At 41.6% G+C, this 27,407-nt stretch overlaps 1 protein-coding gene across 2 annotated transcripts in view; it reads right to left on the bottom strand.

Moving 5' to 3' along the window:
• The window catches only part of SAMD12 (sterile alpha motif domain containing 12), a 373,866-nt gene that overhangs the window by 139,766 nt on the left and 206,693 nt on the right, over positions 1-27,407 (bottom strand). For both annotated transcript variants that reach the window (XM_045805754.2, XM_087864660.1), the window contains exon 4: positions 24,419-24,559. In XM_045805754.2, coding sequence (XP_045661710.1) covers positions 24,419-24,559 — 141 coding nt within the window. The remainder of the gene's footprint in view (positions 1-24,418; positions 24,560-27,407) is intronic.

Raw genomic sequence — 27,407 nt, 5'->3', positions numbered from 1 at the left:
CTGTGAAGGGAGAAGAGGGCTTCATACACAGAAGAAGCTCCAAATGGGCTTGTTCCTTTATTTTTTTTTTAAATAAATGAAGTTCTTTATAGCTTGAGAAGTCTCGATCCTTTGCTCTATGCCATGAATCATGGCAGGTACAGAAACAGACTCCAGGGGCTTCAGAGATGACAGGATGGGATGTCAGGTGAGGGCAGCCTGGGGGACCCAGAGGGGCCCCAGGTGGAGTTTGCTCTGGGTCCCAGGAAAGCTTAACACCCAGGCCAATCAAAACCAGGGCCACTCCCGGGAGTAAATGCAGACTGTCACAGGCCAAGAGGCACTATGGATTTCCTGGGAGTCTAGGACTGAGGCCAGCAACAGAAGTGATATGCTTTTGACTGTCAATAGAGCAAGACTCGAAACAAACTTCGACCAAACCTGGCAGTTTGATCCACCTGCTTGAAGAAAGGCACCTTGCAAGAAAACCCCCTCCGATTCAAGGCTCACACAGGTCTACATGGTAGAAACAAAGAATAGGGGAAGATGCCAAATTGAAAAATGACAAACTGCCACCAGGAAAAAGCCAGTTTTTAATATGCCTCAACACTGTTTCTTTATCCCTCCTCATGCTATCCGCAGTTAAGGAATGTTCTATGTAACTGAATAATCCTTCACCGAGATATATGAAGAATTAGCAGTGTCATCCTGGAAAACGAAGGACAGTGATATATTCTGTAATGCGCAGGGACAGGTGGGTGTAAAAGTGGGGGTGTGAGAGGAAGACCCCTCAGTGCGCTAGGCTGTGCTAAAGGATTCACTGGAATGAAGAATTTCTAAAGGGTTCCGTGAGAAATTAGTCTGATATCTCCTTGAGACAATCCTAGGCTTCTCATGTCCATAATGCTCTCACAGATGATTCCTTGTGGCCATTTCCCATTTTCATCTCTTTTTTGAAGTCAGGATCTAGAATATCCCATATACTCTCTTAGCACCATATCTCTCTATCCCAAACTAATACTGAGCTGGGTGCTTGGCACATGTGTAGGCTCAATAAATGTGGGTTGAATAAATAAAGGCCTTTGCTCACAGATCTTCCACTTTAAATGTCCAACATCTGCCTCCCAACCTGGCAACATCTGATATGTCACAGTCTGTTTCCTCTCTGAATCCTGGCTGCCTCCTGCAGGCGGTAGCAATGCTCACAGGACACAGTACTCTGTGGACAGTAATATGAGCTACCATCGTGGGAGCACTTACTTTGCTCCTCCTACTGCTGTAGGACCTTTACATGAATCAGCTCTTGTAGTCCACATAATACCCACAAAGAAGTTCTTTTTACCCCCGTCATTTTCATAGGTGCAAGACAGTGAAGCTCAGAGAAAAAAGGACTTGCCCATGGTCCCATAGCTAGCAAATGGCAGATGCCTCCTGTCTCGATGTCTCGGTCACAGTATTTACCACATCACGTTGTGACTTATCATGGTCTAACCATTCACCGGTGCACGTCAGTGCTAGCCTGGGAGCTACCTGTGACAGGGCAGGGGTGTTCCTCACGCCATTCTTCAAATAATCAATAGAACAGATTGAATAACGCCTGACAACACAACTCAAACACTCAGAAACTGAAACCAAGGATCTCATAGTCAGACAGATCTGGCTTGAGCTCCAGCCTCTCCGAACCCTAACCTTGCGACCTTGACTATATTATTTTAGTCTTTCAGAGTATCAGTTTCCCCTCCATAAAATGGAAATTACAGAACCTACTTCATGGTATTTGTTGCAAGAATTAAATGAGTTAAAGAACACAAAGTGCATACCCCAGTGCCTAGCACACAGTTTATCTAATACTAACACTCGCGGAAAGGTTCGTTTGATAACCATACTGCCTCAGATTTGCCTGAGGCTTAGTGGGTGTTCCACAAACATCTTTCGGATGAACGAATACCTATCTGTCTCAATTTGGGGATGCAATGCAGGAGGATGCACATAGAACAGCTAATTGTATTTTGGTTGCCATAAAACAGATCTTTATTTTTTTCTTTCCAGGATGCAAGCTTCATAAAATATGCGTGGGCTGCTGTCTAGACAGAGCCTAGTGGATTCTTCTATGTGGCACCAAAGCAGCCATCTTCGCTCCGGCAAACCTGCCTGCCTCCTGTGGGATAGCTTTACTTTCCCGGTGTCGTTACTAGTTCTGATACTTTACTTCGGTTCCTTTGATCATATGCCATCATCTCTCTGACATTACTCAGTAACAATCCCTTCAGTTGAAAACACAAAACTGCTCTTTCTTGCTATGTAGGAAAGAAGTCTTGAGAACTCACTTTTTCCACAGCCCCACCTTTGTGAGCTATGTGCTGCTGCTTCTAAGTATGAATGCACACACGTTAATCTGGTAGACTTCTCTCTGTGTCATTAAGTGCAATAAAGGCATCACGTACATGATAACAGATCAACACACTGTAGGGTGCCTGACCGCCTCGCAGTGGCCACAGGGGCTGTCTCTGGGCAGCATTAGTCCCTGCGGCTGGTTGTTGCGGACTGCATCAATGCGGGGCCAGTCAGGGTTCCTCTGTCCAGGGATTAGGGACTTGGGATGAGGGGGGGCAGAAAGTAATTGGGAGCAGAAAGATGAGAGATTGAAAGAGCACTCGAGGGCCTTCTGAGCTCTCTAGCCATAGTCTGTAAACTCGAGAGGGGTAAGAAATCACCCACCATTCTGTGATTTGAGCCATAGAGATAATGTGTTATAAAGAACAAAGTAGAGAATGAGAGTGTCTGTTGTCTGGATTCTTGCTGGCTTTCACAGTTCTCCTTCTTCCTGAGCTGTTGCTGCCTCTTTGCTCTGAACCCTGTCAAAGACTTTTTTTTTTTTTTTTAAGATTTTATTTATTTATTCGACAGAGAGAGAGACAGCCAGCGAGAGAGGGAACACAAGCAGGGGGAGTGGGAGAGGAAGAAGCAGGCTCATAGTGGAGGAGCCTGATGTGGGGCTCGATCCCAGAACACCGGGATCACGCCCTGAGCCGAAGGCAGACGCTTAACCGCTGTGCCACCCAGGCGCCCCTCTGTCAAAGACTTTTGTCTGGGTATTACGAATACCCCACCAAGCCCCATCGTTTGGCTGAAGCCATCTCCAGATTTCTGTTCCTTGCAACCACAAGAATCTCAACTCAGCCAACACAAAACTATGATTACAATTAGGGTTATCAACAATAATCCTTACAAGCATTTAACACCATGCACATTTACTAGCTGCTTATTATTATTAATATCTGCTACAAGCAAGTGCTAGAATAATGCTGCGGAAGCAGCCATCCAAGAAGTAATAATTGGGTAGCAGCTGGAGGTTAAAAAGCAAGCCATGGAGGGGGAGCGGATTTATGGAAATGATAACCAGTATGAGAAGTCATCAAATCACTGGCGACGCTTCTCCTTACAAGAGTCCATCAAGGTTGGATGATTGTAGATCAGTAAGACAGTGGAGGGAAATGTTTTTCTATCAGGAAAGAATGAAACAATGAAACAGATGGATCGCTGTTTTTAAGATGAAAATTACAAGAGCACAAAAAACTGGCTATGCTTACGTGGTTCTGAAAAAAAAAAGCCTGGCCACCGTCACCATGGCCCCAAAGAAATACGCTTCCATCTTACAGATGTCAATAAAGCATTACTCGAGTGTCAATTCAATAATGGAAGTGCCACCAAAGATTCATATTTAACAAAACCAAATGTAATAGATAATGAGGAAAGGTAGTTGGTGGGGATCTGAATTAACTAACCATGTTTGATGGAAGAAATAAATGAATGAAAGGATCAATAGGAAATCAGGCCATTCTGCAGGACCTAAGAGTTTCTTGGTGGAACATTTTAGAAGAAGAGCATTTTATTGAGTCATCCCAGTTTTTATTGCACTAAGAAATGCTCAGGTGCCTGTCATTCCTGCAGAAAGGGGTAGGCGATGAACTTTAAGCTAACTGAATGATAAAAAGGAACTTAGTCACATACCTCTCTCTACTGAGTATAGCCCTGCAGATCTACCCTGCAGATAGATCAAGAACAACAGAAACATTGTTCCAGATCAGAAATAGACAGTAATTATGTTGCTTTAGAAAGTCTGGAAAGCCCAGGAGGATGCAAAGAAGAAAAAACCAAACCAGCATGCAGATATACCACTGTTAAAATTTGGGTGCATTTCTTTTCAGTTTTTTTTTTTCCTCCCATGAGTGTGAATAACGTGCACTTGTACTTTACTGTGTAGACACTAAAAGTAACATTTGGGGGGCACCTGGCTAGCTCACACGGTGGAACCTGTGACTTTTGATCTCAGGGTTGTGAGTTCGAGCCCCATATTGGGTGTTGAGATTACTTAAAAAAATAAATAAATAAAATAAAAAAAAAATAACATTTGGATCTTCCTGTATATGATCTTTTCATATTCGTCTTTTCACTTAATATCTAGTGAAGATTTTTTCTTGCCATTGTATATAATTTCATTGCTGCACACTTTCAATTGTACAAATTTGTCATAATTTAACCAACATATTAGATATTTATATGGTTTCCCTTTTACTATCAGCTACTGACTACATGTTTGTGTCTTCCCAAAATTCATATGCTGAAGCCCCAATCCCCAGGGTGATGGTATTAGGGGGAGGGGACATCTGGAAGGTAATTAGGTTATGAGGGTGGAGCCCTCAGGAATGAGATTAGAGTCCTTATGAGATGAGATTCAAGAGAGCTTGCTTCTCTCCCTCTGCCCACCATGTGAGGACACAGCAAAGAGGTAATCATCCACACACCCAGAAGAGAGTCCTCACCAGAAACTGAATCATCTGGCATTTTGATCTTAGACTTTCAGCACCCAGAACTGTGAGAAATAAATGGTGTGTTTAAGCCGCCCAGTCTATGGTGTTTTTGTTTTAGCAGCCCAAACTAAGACGCTATTCTTTCAACATCAGAAAAAAAAAAAAAAAAAAGAAGAAGAAGAAAAAAAGAAAAAAAAAAAAGAGCTGATTTATTCACACTTCCTTTCCCAGCCTTTTCCCACAATCCATTCTTGCCTTTTCTGTCCATCTGCGCCGTGGGAGGCTGACCCCCGAGGACTGTATCACCTGCGACCCCCTGCCCTCTTGTCTCTGGTTGTGTTTAGCTAGTGAGAGGCACCAGTGGGAGGTAGCAGGCAGGAAGTTTGACTTCCTTCCCTGCTTGGACCTGGTGCTTGTGGCAATGGCTGCACCTCTCCACAAGATTCTCTGGTCAGCTGACCCTCTTCACAGCTCCAGCGCTCTGGCCCCTCCGGCTTCTGCTGTTGCTCGTCCCTTGGTGACTCAACCCTTGAAGGTTCCTTTAAGCTCTGCTACATCAATGCTTTCTTGAATTATCTTTAGATGGCTTTCTCACAGGTATGGAAAGCGTCAACGACCAACTTGTACATTACATGGTATAACTCTGTGGACTTTACTCATTTATCAAAAGTATAACAAAATCAACACTATGTAATCCATCCCAAATAATGGGAGGCTTACCACAGCCAAAAAAACTCATACAAAGCTCATAAAATAGAGACATGGTCTAGATTCTAGAAACATCTTCCCTGACATTTTCAGAAAGTCCTTCTCATCAAATTTCCTTCAATTTCCTTGCCTGTGTAATGTTCACAAACCACATGCTTTCCCCTTCCTCGCAGCCTTTGCTCATGCTGGTACTCTCGATGGAGCATCCTCCCTACTTCTAAGCTCTGCCTGAAGCCCTATTTCTTTCCTGAATTTTTGGAGCCCACAACCATCTCGCCTCAGAATTGCTGGAGCTGGGAGTCACAAATGGCTACTTCAATTTAAGTCAATTAAAATTAAATTATAAATTCAGTTCCTTAGCCACACTACCTACATTTCGAGTACTCAATGGCCACATGTGGCTGGTGGCTACTGGACTGAACAGTGCAGATCAAGACATTTCCATTTCAGAAAGTTCTATTGGATGGCATTGTTCTAGAGCACTTACTTATATGCGATTCCAAAGAGTATTGAATCATAAATCTCTGGTAGTGTTCTCTAGTTGTAGAGTCAGTATAAGGAATAACAAGGAAGAGTCTGCCTTCTTCATTCTCAGTCCCAGTAGTGCTGGGCACGTAAGAGATACTTAGTAAATACAGTTGCTGACTTGGGTAATGACCATGACTATTTCTCAGTACAACATTAAAACAATAGTATTAATAATTGAAGCAACAGTATAACATGGGTATCACTGGACGACTTGCAGGTAGTGGTGGTAGGGATTCTTCTAGTCCCATGAAAACACAGGTATCCTAGACAATGTCCTCTATGCACTCGCAAAGAACCTATCTACATTAGGGATGATTCTTCAACAAGCTACGTAGTCTGATCAAATGAAGTCATCAAAAGGACCCAAATGCACAGCTGTACACAGAAACTTCTATACCATCCTCCAGACTTGTTCACAGACAATGAGTAATTGTCTTCAGATATTGGTATACTTTTGACTGTGATTCTGGTTGACAAACTGGCCTCTGTCAAAAGCAATTTAATGGAAGTGATAAAGCTATCTATCCTACACAATGCCCTCTCTCATTTCTCTGCCTTGAGATGATTGCAGAATTTTAACAAAAATTCAGTGTTTGACTTACTGAAATAGCCTTATGAAATCCATATTTCAGCCTTAGCTAATCTCGAACGTCCTCTTAGATATGGATCCACTTCCGATCATTTATTCAGATCTGTGCTAATCATCACTTCACAAAAATCTCTTTTAACCCACATAGGAACTCTGAGCTAGGTATTTTTGTTCTGATTTTACGGTGCAGAAAACTTGCTTGCGGAAAGGATAGGTCATTTGCCTAAAGTTGAGTGGATAATGAGGGACAGAGCTGGGGTAACGACTTAGATTTTTTTCTACAAAGGTCATGCTCTGGGTGACTCTGTCATAGTTCCCCTGGACATCTGCAGAGGCGATGCTGCGAATGGGGAGCCTGGCCCAGGGCCAGGCACGGTGACACGTCACAACACCGTTTTGTGATCGCTCCCCTCGGGACAGCTTCTTGTCCCTCCCAAGGCCTTTTCTGATGTGCATTTGGACAAACCACCAGAAGACACTCAGGAAGTACACAAAAGCTGATGGGCAGCTCAGTGATGGAAGCATACACAGGGCCCTTGAAACTTGCCCCTCTAGCTCTCCTATTTGACATTAAACAAGACCTGCTGTGAATATAGGTCAGAAAGGCTTAGTGGTCAAGCAACTGAACCACCCCCATGGCATCTTTGACACATTTTTTGAGAATTCCTCAATTTCCTGTTCAGGACAGATCCCTCATGAGACTGTCATACCCAGGCATCTAACTGCTTTCTTCAATGTTTCAAAGGACTGCAGACATAACATGTTACAGACCCATCTCCTCATTTCTCTGCCTCACACTCCCCCTTCCAGGTTCCTCCTGAGCACAGACTGTTCTACCCTGTAGCAGTTCAGACCAGGAATCCTGACTCACTCTTGCTTCTCCCTCTCCTGGCTACATCTAATCCATCATCACACCCTGTGGATCCTACCGGCAAACAGATCTGGTCCTGTTCAGCTCAGTGGCCACCACCTTAGTTCTGATCATCACCTGTTCTCACCTGGGCTCTGGCAAAAGTCACTGGTGGGCCTCCCTGGTTCCATCTCTTGTCTAACCCATTCTCTAGACAGCTGCCAACATGATCTTTTAAAAACATAAGTATGATCTCCTCACTTCTCTGCTTGAAATCCTCTAATGGCCTCTCACTGCACTTCTTGAGACCCTAATTCCAAACCCTCTATGTGACTTTGAGCCCCTATGGATCTGTCCCTTGCTGTATGCAGGCCACAGGGCTCTCTTTGGAGCTCTGAGGTCTCGCCTGTGGTCTGTGTTCAGTTCTTAGATAATGCTGAACTCTCTTGTGCCTCAGGACTTAGCACATACTTTCCCACCTGCCTGCTTGCTCTTCCTCTGTTTTCACCTGGGAACCCTCATTTCTTCTCATTACCATTAAATGTCACTGCCACCCCCAGTCTAAATTAGAGCATCTCCTTGCATTTTATATTCTTCCTTCACTGCCCTTAACACAATTTTGTGGGACACACACACATACACACCCCTCATCTCCTGTGGGTAGAACTCTAGAAAAGGATGTGCTAACTGAACAATTCTGCAGGGGCAGTACGACATAGCTCTCACAGAGTCACCTCCCTGACATCAGACAGTGGTGATAGCTCTTCCCAATGTCATGAGTGCATTCACAGAGTTACAGCAACAAACCTAGCTGGTGTCTAGAACCATGTGCTTTGGAGAAAACTGGGGCTCAAATCCTCACTCCATCACTTCTCAGACTGAGTGACCCTGTTCTAAAGTCACTTCAATTCTCTGTGTATCAGTATTTTGATCCAAACAGGGACACTAACAGCTCCTGTCTCACAGGTTGTTATAAGGATAAAATGACCCGATTACTGCTCTTGTCGCTGTTCACCCTGGCCGCATGTGGGACTAAGTATCCTGGGTCTTAGAACCGATTCTGATCAGATTTTGGTAAAAGTCTAAAGTTTTGGACTAATCATTGGAGTGAAGTCTCCTTGAAGGCAGGGGCTGTCTGGGGTCTTGTACGGTTGCCAGCATATAACAAATGCTTAATAAACATTTATCCAAATAGTCCGTCAGCTGCCCTTTGAGGGTCTGGGACGCGCTGCCATCCTCTCTCTGGAGATACCCATTACCTTATTCTCGCCACCTGGGCAGTGGGGTTTCGGCCAGAATGAACGTGCTCAGCATCCCCATCAAGAGACGAAGAAGTCAACTCTTTTTCAACCTGTTCTTTCTAAGCCCAGGGCTTGAATAGGATAGGTTCCCTGGAGTCTAAGTAATATTTATTTCAATTATCTTTACTGTCACAGCATTTAGAAGCTACCAGGAGCTATTTTAAGGATGAAGAAACTCAAGTACTGGCATTTCCTAACCCCAGTGCCAGGTTAACCCAGGAGACGGACTGACTCCCAGCACAACTGCTTCTCCCCACAGAAACTGCGAAGACATCATAATTTTAGCTCTTATTATGACACAGAGAAGAAAACGAAAGGATGACTTATTTAAAGATTAAAATTGTGCTTATTTTATGGAGTAACTCTTTAAGCTGCTGGAAACTCAACTTTCAAGCCCTTTGAACTCAATTTTGCCTCCAGATTATTTAAGGCAACAAACATACAGACAACCCACCATCATCACAAAACAGATGGAGTTAAAAACCTGCTTGAATCACAGGAGAGACAAGAGCAATGTGTATATGAGGTGCTCAGTTTTTTTATGTAGTTTATTTCAGTTTTAAAAAGATTTATTTATTTATTATTTGAGAGAGAGAGAGAGAGAATGAGAGACCATACAAGAGCAGAGGGAGGGGCAGAGGGAGAGAGAGAGAATCAATCTCAAGCAGACTCCCCACTGAGTGTGGAGCCCCATGAGGGGCTGGATCTCACGACCCTGAGATCATGACCTGAGCCGAAACCAAGAGTCGAACACTTAACCACCTGGGTCACCCAGGCTCCCCAGGACCGAGGTTTTTTGGCACAGCACCTTAGAGATGCTCTTTGTACCCACAGGGATTTTGCCACAGGGTGGGTGATTAAAGAGTTCGTATCTGTGGCTGTGTGATCACCAGAAAGTCTAAACCAAAGTCTCCTCATGCCAGGCGGGCATCAGTGCCCATTTCCACCCTTCCACTAAGGTAGAGAATTGTTCTAACGGCCCTTGTTTTTTCCTGGAAAGAATTCAAGGTAACATTTACACCTTTAAGTATGTGTCTGGAAAAGTGGAGTAGGAAGCCCTAGTGCCAGCCTTCTGGAAGTGGAACATAATTTGCTCGTGCCACAAAAACTTTGGCAGCTAGCCCATTTGTCAAGTTCAAGGATTACACTGTTCATCATAGAGTCCCAATGCCCAGCCTGACACACAGTAGGTACTCAAAAGTTGCTGAATGGGTGAATACGTATGTTTGTTCCATTTTAACATGCTATTACAGTGTTAGCTATGTAGACCATAGTCAATAAGTAATCCTTTAAAAAATATGAAGTGATGGATTAGGTAGCATTTAAACCTTGCACCCCCAATTAGCATTTTGAAAAGGCAAATAAAGACACACAGATGGTTCAAGGATGGCCTTTGACACTTTCTTAAATCAGAAGGGACTGGGGTGCTGGGTACTCCTCACTACCCTACATACATACTCTCCACTACATTCACATATCCTCAACTATGCACCCCTACATGCGCCTAGATAATGTCTACACAAGAAAACAACCATTCGCACATTTGTTAATCACGGTTTTGTTTACACAGTGCTTCTACTTGGAGGAGTAAACATTTGCGAGCTTTTTAAACTGCTGAAAGAGACATTTTTCAGTTCATTGTGTGAACAAATGTGATGAGCCCAAGTCCCTACTAAGAAATTCAAGCCTGGAGAACTGGATAAATAAATATAAATGAATTCATTTGACTGAATGACATTTTCATTTAATTAAAGCAGAAAATCGGCTCTAAAACAAATGATTATCCCTGACAAAGAAGCAGAAACTGGTCCTTAATTAATAAATTTCTAATAATTCTTCTGCGGGCTGAGCAGTCTTTAGTGGAGAAGTACACTGGGGAGAAAAAAAAGAGGGAAGTAGAGAGAGAGAAAACCCAGAAGATAATTCAAGTTTAAAGTTTTAGAAATAGAAAGGATATTAGACGCCATTTATTTATGCTTGAATACATGTCAAATCCTGCTAGACCAGAAGATTATTATAGTAAAACTCTTTGTATAACAAAACAAATATTCAAGTCTCAGGAGAGGATCAATGTTTTTTAAAAAAAATACAAATCCAGGTCAATGAAACTTGTTCTGTTACTATTTCATATCTTCCTCTTTTCCATGGCATGATCAAGTGACAAAAGAAAAATCAAACTTCCTGATACTTAGATGGATAAATATCTATACCTATATCTATATAGTTTACAGTAGACATGAACCATCACAACCAACCAATGTGATAGAAATGGGATGAGCCAAAACATATACTCAAATGCTTCTTATACATTTTCAGAATCCCCATATACTACCTTCATCAATATTCAAAGTTTAATAGTTTTTAGTGCTCAACAACTGTGTTGTTTCTCTGATATAATATGGACAGAGTAAACCTTCAGATGTATACATCAGAGCCGCATACCCTCTTATATAGCAGACACATGAAACCTTTTAGGTCACTGTTTATAATTTTCTGTGCATTCATTTATGTTGAATCAATATCAATTAAATCAATTAAAATGGCAACTAGCAAAATTTCACATCACTGATCGAACAAGATTCCGACTACTCAGGGTATTTGGGGGCATCAGGAAATGCTAGGCTGGCATCTCTGGTTCATTATGTCGTCAAGTTGGGAGATAAATTTCTTGTGTCCCAATATCTCGGGTATGCAGGAGGGGCTTAGCAAAACCACACACCTACCACCATTCCCAGCAGCCCAGAATAACAGAAAACGGAGGATGGAGAGTGAAAACCACGTGTGAGAAGCAAGGTATTAAGAGAAAGCTTTTATGTAAATAGTCTTAAGCATTACTTTTTTTTTTTTTAGAGAGAGAAAAAGAGAGCATGTGCGAGTGGTGGAGGGGGGAGTGGCAGAAGGAGAGGAAGAGAGAGAGAATCTTAAGCAGGCTCTGTGTCTAATGGGGAGCCTGATGTAGGGCTCGATCTCACAACCTGGAGATCATGACCTGAGCCAAAACCAAGAGTCAGACTTGCAACTGACTGAGGTACCCAGGTACCCCCTCAAGCATTAATTTTTTTAAAAATACATTGGCATCTTAACCATTTACGTCGACGTGAATGGAACTGGAGGGAATAATGCTGAGTGAAATAAGTCAATCAGAGAAAGACAATTACCGTATGGTTTCACTCATGTGAGGAATATAAGAAACAGCACAGAGGACCACAGGGGAAGGGAGGGAAAATGGAATGGGAAGAAATCAGAGAGGGAGACAAACCACGAGAGACTCTTCACTATGGGAAAAAAACTGAAGGCTGCTGCAGGGGAGGTGGGTGGGAGGACGTGGTAATTGGGTGATGGGCATTAAAGAGGGTGCTTGATGAGCACTAGGTGTGATATGCAACTGATGAATCACTGAACTCTACCTCTGAAACTAATGATACGCTCTATGTTGGCTAACTGAGTTAAAGAAAGTACTTTCATGTCACAGTTTTTATATAAAAAAAAAATGTATCTTTGAAAGAAGAGAGACTTAACAGCAGGCAGGTAGGTCACCAGGAAAGAGCACTGGTTTTGAAGACAACTAGTTACTTGCCCACTGTGATAGTTTTATGTGTCAACTTGACCAGTCCATGGGGTACCCATATATTTGGTCAAACATTATTTTGAGTGTGTCTGTGATGGTGTTTTTGAAGGAGATTAACATTTGAAGGGGTGGCCAGAGAAAGCAGATTGTTCTCTCCAATGTGGGTGGGCCTCATATGATCAGTTGAAGGCCTGAAAAGAACAAAAAGGCTGACCCTCCTTCAAGTTAAAGGGGGATCCTTTCTGCCTGTTTCAAATGAGGGCATTGGTTTTTCCCTGCTTTTGGACTTGAACTTCTTGGGTTTTCGGCCTGCTGGTTTTCAAACTAGCCCACCGCTGGCTCTCCTGTGTCTTCAGCTCGTTGACAACAGATCCTAGGACTTCTCAGCCCCCATAATTGTGAGAGTCAATTCCTTACAATAAGTCTCTCTCTCTGCAAATATATTATAATTAAAATATTAAGTATCTATCCCCTAATGGTTCTGTGTTTCTGGAGAACCCTGATATTTGCACTTTTTTGCTGTGACCCTGAATGAGCACTGCAGTTCTCTGGGCCAAGTTTCTTCATCTATAGAATGGGGCTCATGATATCCATCGTGCAAAATTATTGTGGGAGCTAAATATGGAATTCAAAATGCCAAATGTGCAAATAGGTGTACAATCAACCTTAGCTCCAGGCTGCCCTTTTGTAATAAATTGAAGATTTGGTAACTTGTGCCTTTGTACGGAAATAAATATAGTATCTAATGCTGATGTTAGATATTAATGATTTTGAAATAGCAGCTAAACTTTACAAAACCTCCACAGTTTCAAATATGAATCCCAAACTGCTCCTTTTAGAGCTGAAGCAACCACTGTTCTTTCTCTTCTTCCCCCTTCTATCGTTGGAAGAGGTCCTATCATGACAGCCTCGCCTTTCCCCTGTCTTGCACAGGAAACGGTAGGGTTTCAGTATGAAGTACCTTCTTTATTGCCCTAGAGAACCTATTTCATGTTGCCTGGGGAAATGGGAGAGGTGGGATTTCAGTGGCAGTCTCCTGGGAACTATGGGGGTAGGCCACTGTCTTGGAGCTTGAGGACATCACTGGCAAGGTAAGGTGAGAGTGTAGGACGGATTCCATTCCAATTTGGGTTTTATATGAGATATTCTCATTCACCACAAGGGCTGAAGTCTTTGTCTGAGTTTACCTGGTCATGACAGGCAAACTCATTAAGCCAAGAGAGCCCTACTCACGCTGTGAAGGGATGGAGTGCCCGGTACACTGTGCGTGTGAGGTCTGTAGAGTGTCAGGCAGTGACACACTTTCATCTGCTTAAGCATTATGTGGGGGTGAGGCTGTGGAAAATACAAATGCCTGGGCTGGAGAGCCTAATTCCATAGGTTCTGGGGTCAGGTCCAGGAATCTAGAGTTGTGAAGAAGCATGAAGAAAATTCTGCTGCAGCAAGCATGGATCTGGGGGAGGAGAATGTGGTATAGAGATGTGAAAGATGATCCTTTACCATCCTCTTCCTGACTGTTCCTCACTCTGTCATCATGGGTTGTCTCGTCTCTGGAGTTGACTTCTCTCCACTCCCACTGGCCACCACCCTCCTTCAGGCTGCCTTCATCTCCTGCACAGATTAATGCAAGAGCTTCCTCACTGGAGTCCCGCCTCCTGTCTTGTCCTTCTTCAATGTATCTGCCCTTCTTTTGTTATACAAAGCTGATCAGGGTGGTCTCTGGTTCAAACCCTTTAGTGGCCCCCCACTGTCTCTGAATTCCTTAGGAAAGCAAACACAGAAGGTGTTCACTTCACCCCTCCCTTACCCTTTCCCATCTCACTTCCCAGCACTGTCTCCCCTCCCACTCACTCTCTCCACCTTCAACCAGTGAGCCTTCCTTCTGGCTTTCCACATGTTCCTGGGATGCACCAACCTCCTTCTTCAATGTTGGCCACAGAACAGGCTGTTCCCTCCCTCTTTCCATAGTCCCTAAGCCCCACCTGCCCTACTCCTTGGCTACAACTCCTGAGGGAGATTTTCCTGATCACTCAGAGTCAGGGGAAGTCCCTCTGCTTACTCACTCCCAAAGCGTCATTAACATCTCCTTTTGGATCATTCACCACGGTACAAAGATTATTTGCTTGGAAGTGTCTTCCCCATGGAAATGTGAAATCCCTATATCTGAGAGCCATGTCTCTCTTACTGAATTTCACCAACACCCAGTAAAGGTCAGGCACTCAGTAAATACAGATTTTTTTTTTTTTTTTTTTTTTTTTTAGTAAATAGAAGTTTTACAGCATGGTATATCTCTCTGAAGCTGTGATCATCTTGGCAATTTTATATTTGCTTGATGACTAAATCAAAAATTAACATACCCTGACTAAATATCTGGCTCAGTTTAGAGGTCACTGCCTCTTGGAACCTTTCCTGATGTATTCTTTCTGGTTTAGATGCACTTCCTAAGTGATCCTTGAATTCTATGTTTACCTCTGTTATGCCTCTTTCACTTGACTTCCACATCAAGGATTGTTATATTCATCCCTGTATCCCTAACACACAGCATCGAGTGCTGGATGCATGGTAGGATTTTAGTAAATGTTTTCTGGATGAATTCCTGAATGAACAGCTGTGTAATTGCTACTATATAAAGTGACCGAAAAAAAAGGGATACTAATAACAAAGGTGTTATTTCAGAGAAGGAGAGATTTTGTCTTGTGGCAGGGGCACATGGTTGGGGCAATCACAGTGTAGACTACGTACGCAATGGCTTCTGGAACTGGTGGGTAGATACATGGCTGCAATGAGAATCTTGAACATCTACCCTTTGTGAAATTTTACTCCAGGCACTGAGAATTGGTGGTCCCAAAGAAAAAGGCCACAGAGAAAGTAAGCAATAAATAATATTAGGGACCAAAATTCTAAAGCGTTCAGATGGTATATTTCTCTGTTTCTTCTTAGAAAAGCCAAAGCAGCTCAGTGCATCCCTGAAAATGGCTTTGATTTTCTCTCATCAGGTCCACATGCCATTGTCCTATTACGACTGCTTTTCTAAATGAAGCCTATAGGAGATTCGAACCAAAATTGCAGGGTCTAGCCTTACCCTGAAGAAAGGAACCCAGTGTCAGTTGTAGGAAACAAACGTCAATACAGTATCCGTCATTCAAGGTCTTTCAAATTCACAGTCAAGCCACAAGGTGAAATAAGAATGCAATCCCACGGCCATCTTGAATTGTCCAAACAACAGATATCAAATATATTTTTAATTTCACCTAGAACACTGAAATGCAAAGAGGTGAAAAGTAAAGAATTCTGAGGTTGGTGGTTTCTGCAGAGGCAGACATGAACCATTTGGCGTCCCTAACAGTTACTTTTCAGCATGGAAAAATGCCATTAAGAAACAGAGTCGTGCAGAGGTAAGGACAAGGATAACTCCTGCAAGAACATTTCCAGATTAAAAAAACATTAATGTGTGGATACTTCTCCTTTATGCAGGCTAGAGGGACCACTGGCACAGTCGGAATAGATATATTCCTACCATGAAGAATGCAGCAGATAAGAAGGTCCATTTGAAGCCTCACTGCAAATACCTTCTTGAATGACCCAGCCATAATGGCCTCCCACAATGAAAACAAAATTGGAGTGGGTGCTAACTAGGGTATACGCAGCACAATGCTAACTACTGATATACTGATGTGTGAGCTCAATAATCCCCCAAAGCAGTCTATGTATTGGCCTTTAAATATAAAACTACACCAAAGAGAATTTCTCTGAAGGCTCAAATACTTGATAAAATTAGAACGATTCCTGGCCACACCACTTGTATAACAGGGTATGGAGATTATGAAACATGCTGGGGAAAAGCTCAAGAAGGTAGCAGATTGAGGAAATGCTATCTTGGATGCAACTTAGAAGTGACATGTGGTTGGCAGCTCCTAGTCAAATAGCACTGGATGCGGAAGTGGTAATGAAAGACCCCAATTATGGAAGAATAATCTCCACAAATTCCTCTAAGATTCCTGATCCAACATTCTCATCTACCATGAGCTACTAGGCAATTCACTGGGTCTTAGGAGAAAAGGCTCAATTTATAGTTGCTTGACAGTATCCCTCAGAACATTTAAAATAGAAAATAGTAGGAAAAACAACGCAATGAAGGAGTGGCTTATATATTTAAGAGCCCTTGTGAGAGGTGCATTTCTTTCAGAGCCAGCACCATCACCTTTACTAGTCAAAATAATACAAAAAGATCACAACAGGATGAAAGAGATTCTGCACAATTTTGCTCAATGGCTCTGTAGCTACTCTTATTTTTATTAGGAATCCAAAAAAATTGATATCGCATTTATTGCTTTGAGAAGATTGAGAATAGTTAGTAAATAAGAAAAAAAGGGAACAATTAATTTTAAATCAGTAAAAAGAAATGGAAGATCCACTCTCTGCTAAATAATATGCTAGGAGGTAGGAGAGCAAAAAAAAATAAAAAATAAAAAAAAATCAGAAGACAATGAGGTGTCCGTGTTCTACAGGGGAGATGGACAGACTTCTTGCTATCATGCCTTTGTATAGGCTCTTCCTTCTGCTTCATGCCAGCCCTTGGCCATCTGTCAAAACTTATATCATTCAAGATGTAGTTCATGTATTATACCTTTGGCAAGTCTTCCTTTATCCCATCGATTCCCAGGTGAGGCTAAGTTCCAGTTCTTTGGCATTACTATACATCCATGTATTTCTATGAGGGCATACACATTCTATCCTCATTGCTAGATTGGGTGTTCCTTCCATCCCTAACACCACAGAAACTGGTGCTCAGTGGATGAAAGAATAAATGGATACTAAAAAGATACTATGTAATCAATACATTATCAGTATGAACAAAGTACTTAGTAATGAAGAAGAGAGAATGATTGGTTCCGCTTGAGAGAGGAGGTAAGGCTTCTCAGAAGAGGTGATATCTCATCAAGCCTAGGTCCTTTCATGAGTTTTATTATACCGTATTCTTAACAACTCTGTGAAATAGGTCTTAGTCCCATTTTTACAACTGAGGAATCTTAATCTCTGACAAGTAACTTGCCCAAAGTTAATACATCTATGAAATGCCCAGAATGGCTTTCTGTGGAATGGTAAAAAGTTTGGGTTTTATTCTGTAGGCAGCTGGGAGCCATCAAAAGTTTCAAGGAGGGATATAATGTCATCAGAAATATATTTAAATTAAGTCTGGCAATAGAAGTAGGAAGTTAATTAAAGGTGAACGAATGCGACAGGGCAGAGATTAGAGATCAAATAACTACTATGTTATTCTTACGGCCTGGGAAGGAGCTTAAGAGGAATGGTTTAACACAGTGATTAGCATGGTCATGAGGCAAGAAAAGACTGGAAACCCATTCTACAAACAGAATTCAGAAGATATGGTCACTGATTACATATGGGTGGTAAGGGAGAAGGAGTAACCACAGGTCAGGTGATTCGGAGCCTTCTACATTAGGTGATAAATGAGAAACGCCATTAACCTTGAGAAGAAACACAAGGGGAAGAACAGGCTGGGGAGATGGCGAGAAAGACAATGGAGTTACCTTAGAACATTTTTGAGATAACAGAATATTCAGAGTTCATGCTCTTTAGGGAGATTAAAGTAAAGATCTGAAGCTTCATAGTGATCTAAGATGTATTTAAGAGTCACTATGAAGGAGGGGATGGTTAAAACTATGGCAGTGCATGAGATTCTCCAGGGAGCATGCACAATGAGAAGAGCTAAGAGGACCCATTCCCCAGGTGGCATCAACATTCAGGGAGTGACAGAGGAAGGGGACTTGCTATCAAAGAGAAGGAGCCACTGGAAAAAGAGGAGGAGAACAAGAGGGTCATCACCATGCTCACGCAAACAGATGAGCACCAGGGAGGTAAACTCAATGTCAACCAATGATAAGGCGGAAGAGCTGAGTATGAAGAGAACATACATGTGAACAACAGATCTGTAACACCAGTGGCGCAACTAAATAAAAGACATGGAAAAGCCTGGAAATTCAAAGAGTATAATTTGGAAGATACTAGAAGGGGCCATCAGACATACCTCACATATGCATAAAAGGGAATCTGATTGGTTCAAGTTTTCTTTCCCAGGAGCTGGAAATATTACTATAATTATCTTCCTCAGAGGAAAGACAAAGAAAGCATTTCTTTTCTTTTCCTTTTTCTTTCCTTTTGTTTTTTAAAGATTTTATTTATTTATTTATTTGACAGAGAGGGAGAGAGGGGGAGAGGGGGAGAGAGGGGGAGAGAGAGAAAACACAAGCAGGGGGAGTAGCAGGCAGAGGGAGAGGGAGAAGCAGGCCTCCCCACTGAGCAGAGCGCCAAACATGGGGCTTGATCCTAGGACCCCAAGAACATGACCTGAGCCGAAGGCAGATACTTAACCGAATGAGCCGCCCGGGTGCCCTGGCAAAGAAAGCATTTCTTAATGACAACTGAGATGCTAAGAAAATTTTAGTTAAATGAACAAGTGAACCATAAACATTTTTGACCTTGATTTATGTTGAGATAATTCACTAGAAACTCTCAGGAAAACAGGGGCTTCTTAAGATGGTGGTGGCTCAAGAAAGTGCTAGGTAAGACTTCTACGAAGATGGAATGATTTTCAGAAAACTTGTAATATTTTTGCATGTATGAAAGCCAGCCTCTAACACTGTTTTTCTTCTTTTATTATTTTAAGAATACTGGGCCGGCAGTTTCTTAATAATCATATAATTATGATACGACCCAGCAATTTCTAGATATTTAGCTAATGAAATGAAAACTCATGTTTATATGAAAACCAGTACATGAATCTTATAATAGTTTTATTAGTATTTACAAAACTGGAAACAACCCAGATGTCCCTCAGCGGGAGACTGTGGTATATCTAACTGTGGGATATCCACCCAGTGGAATACTAGGCAATTAAAATGAATGAACTGGTGATATACACCATAGCTCTGATAAGTCTCAGTGAATCACAGTTAAGTGAAAGAAGTCAGACTCTCTGATTCCACTTATGACACTCTGGAAAAGGCAAAACTAAAGGTACAGAAAACACAGCAGTGGTTGCCAGAGGGTGGGGGTAATGAGAGGAGCTGACAGCAAAGGGGCACCAGGGAGAATATTTTTTGGACTTACAGAACTTTTATTTAATATCTTGACTGTGGTGGGGGCTACACAACCATACGCATTTGTCAAAAGCTGCAGAGCTGTACACTAAAAATGGTGCATTTTACTGTATATAAATTAAACCTTAATCGAAAACAATAAGGAGAAAAGAACAGTGGTTTGGGAATTAGGAGAACAGGGATCTAGTTTCAGTTATGCTACTAACCAGCTGTGTAACCATGAACTATTCTCTAATCCTCTTTGGGTCTTGGAGCCCAAAACTGTAAAATGAGATTGGAAAAATTTTCTCAAAGAGTCTATTGCTATGTTCTACAAAGACTTCCTTCTTTAAGCAATGTGGTGGACCAGATGGCCTATTTCAGATCAGATGGCCTACTTCAGTTGCTGAAGTATCACTGTGGGGGTGACTGGACTAAAATACCCACTCTGTACACATGGTTCTGAAAAGTCTTCTTGGATTAGAAAGTAGTGTTTCTAATTTGTGTCATTCGAAAAGATGAAGCTCCAGGAAAGTCCTCTGGTCATGCAATTCTTAACTAAAATTTGCCACATATATTTGGACAATGTGGAAGAAGTCCTTCGGGAAACACTAATGTTTAATGAGCTCTAAGTGGCCTTGGTAAACAACCGTGGTCGTCTTTCTTTCACTCTGTAGGCACTCATTAAAAAGGCATTTGGAGATGGTGGCATTTACTGCCTTCATCTGCTTTATCCTCCAGTTTGGATACTGGTTTCTACTGCCCAAAGTAACCCCACCCTCACAGCTGTGATGACATTTTTACACTATCCATGTACTTGTAGCCAAGGAAGACATTGAAAAGGACACCCCAGGAGTGATATATATATACATCGCGAGATGAGGGAAGCATTTACAACTCAAAAGGGAAGATACTAAGAAAAAAAATATTGATAATGCTATTAAAAGTTTACATTTTTGCCCCTGTAATGCAGGAGTCCACAAACTATGGCCCACCAACTATGTTTGTAAATAAAGTTTCATTGGTATACTGCTATTTTCAATCACTTAAGAGTATCTGTGGTTGCTTTTACATGATGTAGTAGTTACCATAGATACTGCATGGCCCTTAAAGACTAAAATACATACACGTGGCCCTTTCCAGAAAAAAAAAAAAAAAGTCTGCCAACCCCTTTTCATAGAATATGCCATAAACTATGCTATATGGTTTCCACATAAAACTTCATTTAACCATCACAGCACCACCATGAAACAGGAATTATTACCGCCATCTGACAGATCAGAGGTGCTGAAATGTAATGGATAGAAGTTTGCTGTTGAGTCGGACAGACCTGTACTGTGCTCTTTACTAGCTGTCTGACTTTGGGTCTATTACTTAAATTCTTCATCCTCTGTTTCCCCATATGTAAGTTGGGGCTAACAATAGCACGGATCACGGTAGGGTAACTCTCAGGACTGGATGTGACAATTAGTGCAGTGATTTGTATATTAGGCATACGAGAAACAGCTTTCAGTATCCCTGGGGTCTTTTTCTTCCTACAAATATTGTCCATTATTAAAAAAGCTAAAGATGCCCCTCATATATGCTTGGTTATGAATTAATTTGATACTCTGCACCACCGCTGTGTGCTACATAAGGAGCCTTTCTCCCATCTCTCATGAATCAAGCAGGAGAGAATGATGATGTTTCCAGCTCTGTACTGCATTCTCCCAAACAAGTGGAGATGCCGTAACATGGGTGAGTTTTCTGCAGGAATGAGCAAACTAGCAAGCCCACCAAACTGATGTCTTGGCCACCTCATGGACAGGACACACAGGACCAAAAGACCATATGGAGGAAGAAACCACCTCAACGGTCTCCAGGGGAATGCATTCAAAGGGCCAGACGTGGCTTATGTTTCTGGCAAATGTCAGGTAGTGACAGGGCCATGGTGAACAACAGAAGGGAAATCAGAGGCCAGCATTTTAGCTGAGGACAGTTCCAGCTTTAGATGATGAGCTGTTTTCTTTTTGCTTTTTTTTTTAAATAATATTTTTTTATTATGTTATGTTAGTCACCATACAGTACATCCCTAGTTTTTGATGTAAAGTTCCATGATTCATTACTTGATGATGAGCTGTTTTAAAAAATTGTTTGTTACGATTCATTGTTAGTGCCTATAAACTGATGTATTTACTATGACTCCACCATGCACGTTTTTAAAATACCTTATAGTTTCTGTCTCTGGGTCAGCATCCAGAAGGAGGAGGGTAAAAACTTCATGGCTCCTGTGTTCAGATGACCCACAGTAGTCAGCAGGAGCTTCCCCAGTCCTTTTGAGACCATCTTAGTCCTATTACTGTCAGGGGGCTCCTGGCCAACAATGTGAAAATGACTGGTACAGAATCAATAGCTTAAGACCCAGTTTTAAAATAGCCATCAGAAAGTTGGAAAAGTAGGCTTAGCTATTATTTCTTTTAGAAACACGTTCAGGGATTTTCAGAAGCTAAGTAGCATTCTAAAATCTTTGTTTGGACTTATTCAGCGTATTATTTCTACTGATTAATATTTGCAGCGATGGGGAATCAAATATTCAATACTGAACCACATATCAACCCCATGGTGAATTTCCCTATGATATACATGTTATGCCAGTCAGTTACTTGGGTAGAATAGCATTCCAATTTTTATTATAGCAAACCCAGACCCAAAATATTTTAAGCCTACCCCAGCTGTCTTTAGAACTTCTATTATCAGTCATAAAAACAACTTGTCAATTTTTTTGTTTCACTTTTTTTAAAAAAAGAAACCATCACTTTAATAAGGCTATAGATTTTCTAAAGTCTGCCTGGCATGAAATGAGTTCGAACATTAACATGTAAAGGACAAGCAATAAAAAAGGTAATATGAGTGCAGACAGAATATCCAAGAGCTAGTGAACGTGATCTCTTCTAAAGGGAGTGGAATGAAAGAATGCAAAATGCACAGCTTTTCAAAGCTAAAGAAAGTGACAACAACTGAATTGAAAAGGCTGAACTTAGCATTACCTTCCCAGAACACAAACATATATTTAGCTTAATAGACTTGAGTACTATCTCAGGAAAAATCTTATATATTATGCATCTAGGGCAATGAAAGCTGTAGAAAATGATTTTGCAAAGCAAACACACTGCAGGCTGACAGTGGCGGGGGGCGGGGGGAAGAGTCTAAGGCACACAAGATGAGTTTAGGTCTCATTTTCTATATATCATCATAGGAAGAAAACAAAAGAGCAGAGAAAACCTCAAGACATAACCAGAACCTGGCAGGATGATGCATGTGATTGAAGCTTAAAAAATGTGCATGTATTTTCTGATTATAACCATAATACAGATTTAAACAAGAAAATTTGAAAAATATTAAAAAAAAAAGAAAGAAAACAATTAAAATCACCCCCAATCCCGCCACCTAGAGAGAACCATTATCAAAACATTGGCACATTCATTGGCACCCCTTTTTCTGTGTACATATAAAAACATGTCCTTTTTAAGAAATTTGGTTCATATTGTAAATAAAAATTTTTACATGCTCTTTCCCCCCACCCCCACTTCCTATTTTTTTCTCAAGTACTTCCCCATGTTGTTGTACATTCCTTGAAGATTTAATTTTAATGACAGCATTATATTGTATCTTACGAATATAAGCAGAATTATTTGTTTCTTTCCATATTGCTGAACCTCTAGGTTGTTCATAATTTTTCAGTTTTATAAATAGCACTAGGATGGACTTTCTTATAATAAATCTTTGAATCTCTATTTACTTCTTCAAAGAAACTAAAAAATATATCAGTATGTCAGATTCAAATTTAAATCACTCAGTGTACTTGTACCGATAAATTTACCACTGGAAGCCTCTGGAGACAAATGCAAATAATGCATATCAAATAAGCACACTATTTTCGTATCACTCGAAGTCTGTATACATCCTTATAGAGCAGTCATCTTTAGGCAGTACATCACTTCTCTAGGCAAATGGTCTATTACTGGGTTATAATCTAAATGCAATAACATGAAACTTGGCTGACCCAGATTTCTCCAATATCAGTATGCACGCAGTTACAATATTCTACAGATTGAAAAATACCCCAGGCTCTCAGAAATACATATTTTATCATCCTTTCACTTAAAATGGTGTGTAATGGACATTAAAATAAAATAAATAAAGGGTTACAGCCAGTGGAGATTGATAGCAACCAAATCTTATGTAGACACATGAGTTATACATAGTGCAACTTAAAGTTTTCTTCAAATTCCAGCTTTTTTCTGTCACTTCCTGGTATAGGTCCCTTAAGCGCTTCCAACATATCGAATTTATTAATGATTCTTGTTTGGAATTATATGGTCATAATATTCCAGGCTTAAATTCTTTACAATCTATTTTTTTTTAAATGATTCTATTTTCAGGATACTAAATAACGTTCTCAAAAATCTCTCAAGAGCATATGTGTTCATATGCTTATATATACAGACACATACCTTTAAAATGTTTTCCTCCCATTAATCAGTGAAAAGCAAAGTAAAATGAAACACAACACAAATCCCACTTGTATCATGACTGTATGAACTATGGAGTCATGCAAATTCCAAGGCTCCCTCAGAATTGGTGGCCAAACTAAGGCAGCTTGGGCCACACTGTACAACTCTAGGGGTGCAATTGTATCCATATCTCTGGAGTTGTGCAGTGCACAACCTATACAACTCTATGTGAGGTCCTTGATATTAGGTCATCAGATAATTCCATCTGCTCACCCATTACTTACTTGTGCATCCTTCCCCCAGTGACCGATGAAAAAGAGAAGCTTTAGGAGGGAAGTGGCCCTTAAATCTCTCTCTATATTTTTTTAAATAAAAGAAATTCTGCAAAAACACAGAAATGGTTTCTCCCTGGCTCCCCTTTGTTATGATGGTAAGGGTTTCTTTCTTCCCATCCTCCCCTTCCATCCACCCACTAGGTAGCAGCAGGATACCTTGTGTGAGTAACTGTAGGTTTCTGACTTCTTCGCGCACCTTCAGCTGGAGCACCTGTTGTAAGATATGCTGCCGGAGGTTCTCCTGGGCAATCCCCATTCGCTCGAGCTTTTTGTCAGTCAGTCTCAGCAGGGCTCGCCCTGCAGGGTTTCGAGAAATAAAAGAAAAAGCAAATGAACAATGGCTGGAAAGGATTTCCATCTTCGTTTTGGCTAATCCTGCTGGAACAGTACTTTCCTTCTAAACAGACACTTTAGGAGAGAGGGTCCTCAATTATTCTGACAAGAATATCATCAGGATAAAGAAAATGCACACATTGAGAAAAGAACCCCTCTTTTTAATCTAAATTTGGCCAGCCTCCACTGAAAACACACAGAGTCAAATAGAATAGCAGAATTTTAACCTGGGTATTTTGGACCCAGATTGCAGGTTTCCATAGAAACAATGCACTTTGGCGGGTGATGGGTCCTGAGGCTGGCCCATAGGAACTCATGTACTGACAGCCCAGCAGAAGACCGGAATGTGGTAGCTGTGGTTATAGAGAAGCTCACCAATGTCTAACCCAGGTTACAAGAATGTTTCTGTGAAACACACATGTAAAGTTCCCGTTGTCACCTGCAGGCATTTGCCTGCTGCCCCCTTCGTGCTAGGCTAGACTTCCATTTCCAGCTGGTGGGAGCTAAACCTTGATCCCAATCTCCGGCCTCAGGCAAGGGCTACAGCAGCACTGTGGGCAAGGGGAGCAGGGTGAATGAGGGCATCTAAAGACTGCAAAACAATGAGTCTCCAGGAGCGAGTGCCTGCGGTGTGCAGACACCCCGGACCCCAGGCAGCCTGGCATGGCTTCCTTTTCCCCAGGACGTCTGCATGACTCCCTTTCTACCGTAGTTTCCATCAAATTCCCAAATTCTCTCCCACTCTGTGCTTGCCCTGAAAGAAGCAGACTTCCATTGCGAGGGCTTAGCACAAGAAATAGAGAGCATGATTGTGGTTAAATGCTGTAGCACCATCCTGTTCTCTCCGCCTAGTACCCCATCATCATACTTGCAGAGCTTTCTCATTTCAACTGATGTAGAGTCAACTATGTGTGATCAACAGTACACCTTTGGGTTTATTATCACATACACTTCAGAAAGTAAATTCTCTACCTCCTCAGAACAGAAACCCACCAGCCAGGAGATGGGGTTAATGGACATTTTCATCAGAGATATAGGGAACTGTATGTGGCCTGTGAATAGAGACAGGCAGATAGAAAGGGTCAGGTAGGAGCGATCTCTGCTGTTTGCTCTTCTCTTTTACCTCCTGTTAACCCTTACTAAATGCATTAGTTGGGATAAGTAACATGTTACAGTAACAAATGATCCCCAAGTATCAGTGGCTACAGTAAGGTTTATTTCCTGCTTCCCGTACACATCAAATGTAAGTCCATCCACCTTGAACATTGCTGGAAAAGACAAGGACGTGGATTCTCTCTCCTACTCTCCCATCAGGAAGCATCTCTACCAACACCTTGATTTTCCATAAGACGCATTTTGGAATTCTGACCTCTACAACTATAACACAGTCCATTTGTGTGGTTTTATGCCACTAAGTTTGTGGTCATTTGAGAGAGCTAAGGGGTTGTGAGCCTGAGTTCCGGGCCAGGAATAGTCCTGCTTTCAAATGCTCTCCTCACCATCAGACCTTGGTGATGAAGTTTCATTCGGGAAATACAGAATGGGATCGGGTATCCTTTATGTGGATAATCTGCTTCCAAATAAGACATCCAGCTCATTATACCTGCTCTCAACTTACAAATACTGCATAAAAAACTCCCTAAGTTCAGATGATCTAAATTCCTCTCAACACCAAAATATAGATCACCCATCCTCCTTTCTGTTCCCCACGAATTGAGCTGTGGTTTCATAAGCTGTGACATTAGGGAGGCGGTGCTGCTGAGGTACTGGTAAGACACATGGGAGCTGGGTCATGGTAAGTCGGCTGGTCTGTCTCTAGAGCATGGTGCTAGTAAGTCAGGATGAGGATTTTGTTCGGTGTGCATGGTTCAGCTTTTCTGTTCGTGGCCCCCTGAGAACCTCTAGCCTCAGTCTTCCCAGTAATATACCTGACTGAGCAAAGTGTGGATCCATAAGCCCTATTAGAATGTTATCCCCTACTTGCGTGGGTTAATGGCTTCAGCTCTGAAAATGCAAGTTACAAAATTCTACTAGTTGTAAAAATCTGTGCATTTTAGACTATGCGGTGCAAACACTCGTGCCTATCAAACATTTCACATGCTAAATACTCAGCTGTTCAAAATGTTGTTATCCAAATCCTGAGAAAATAGATAATATTTCCATTTTGAAGAAAGGAAAATTGAGAAGTTGAAAAATACTCAAAACACAAGAGTCTTTCCTAATTCTTCCTACTATACCTTCAGTTGTGCTCTATCTTCCGTGGGAGGAAAAGACAAGGCTCGGACTACAAGAAGAGAGATTATGGGGAAATTGTATAGAACTTCCTGATAAAACAACTTCTCGAAAAGATCATGATCTGCACACTGAGGATGTTATGAACAAAATCTGATTCACCGTCTTCCTTGGATGGTTTCTACAGAGCCACTCAGGTCCATGGTTCTGAAAAATCTGCCCAATAATTAGATCATTTCCAGCAGCAAATGTCCCATTAATCTCCTGTCCCACCACCTACAGCTGACCACAAAATAGTGTCCAAATTAAGTGTGGTGCTGCTTTTGATGCTGGTGTCAGGGAAGTGGTAAGTAGTCAATCATCAATCACATTTTTTCTTTTTTTTATGTTGTCATTTTTTGTTGCTTAGCATAAAAATGCAATTGTTAATTCGACAAACACTTATTGAGTACCTACTCTGTCCCTGTCACTCTGTTATTCACCTTGAGTATAATGATGAACAGGACAGACAAGGTTCATTTTGGTGCCTTCAGAACGGCAAGGCAGGCAGCTAATGATAAATGTTGATGGGCTTGTGATG

Source organism: Ursus americanus, chromosome 9, assembly GCF_024610735.1.
Source record: "Ursus americanus isolate L20-20 chromosome 9, mUrsAme1.1.p, whole genome shotgun sequence".
Taxonomy (NCBI): domain Eukaryota; kingdom Metazoa; phylum Chordata; class Mammalia; order Carnivora; family Ursidae; genus Ursus; species Ursus americanus.
The sequence above is the reverse complement of the archived record's forward strand: the minus strand, read 5'-3'. Positions and strand labels throughout refer to the sequence as shown.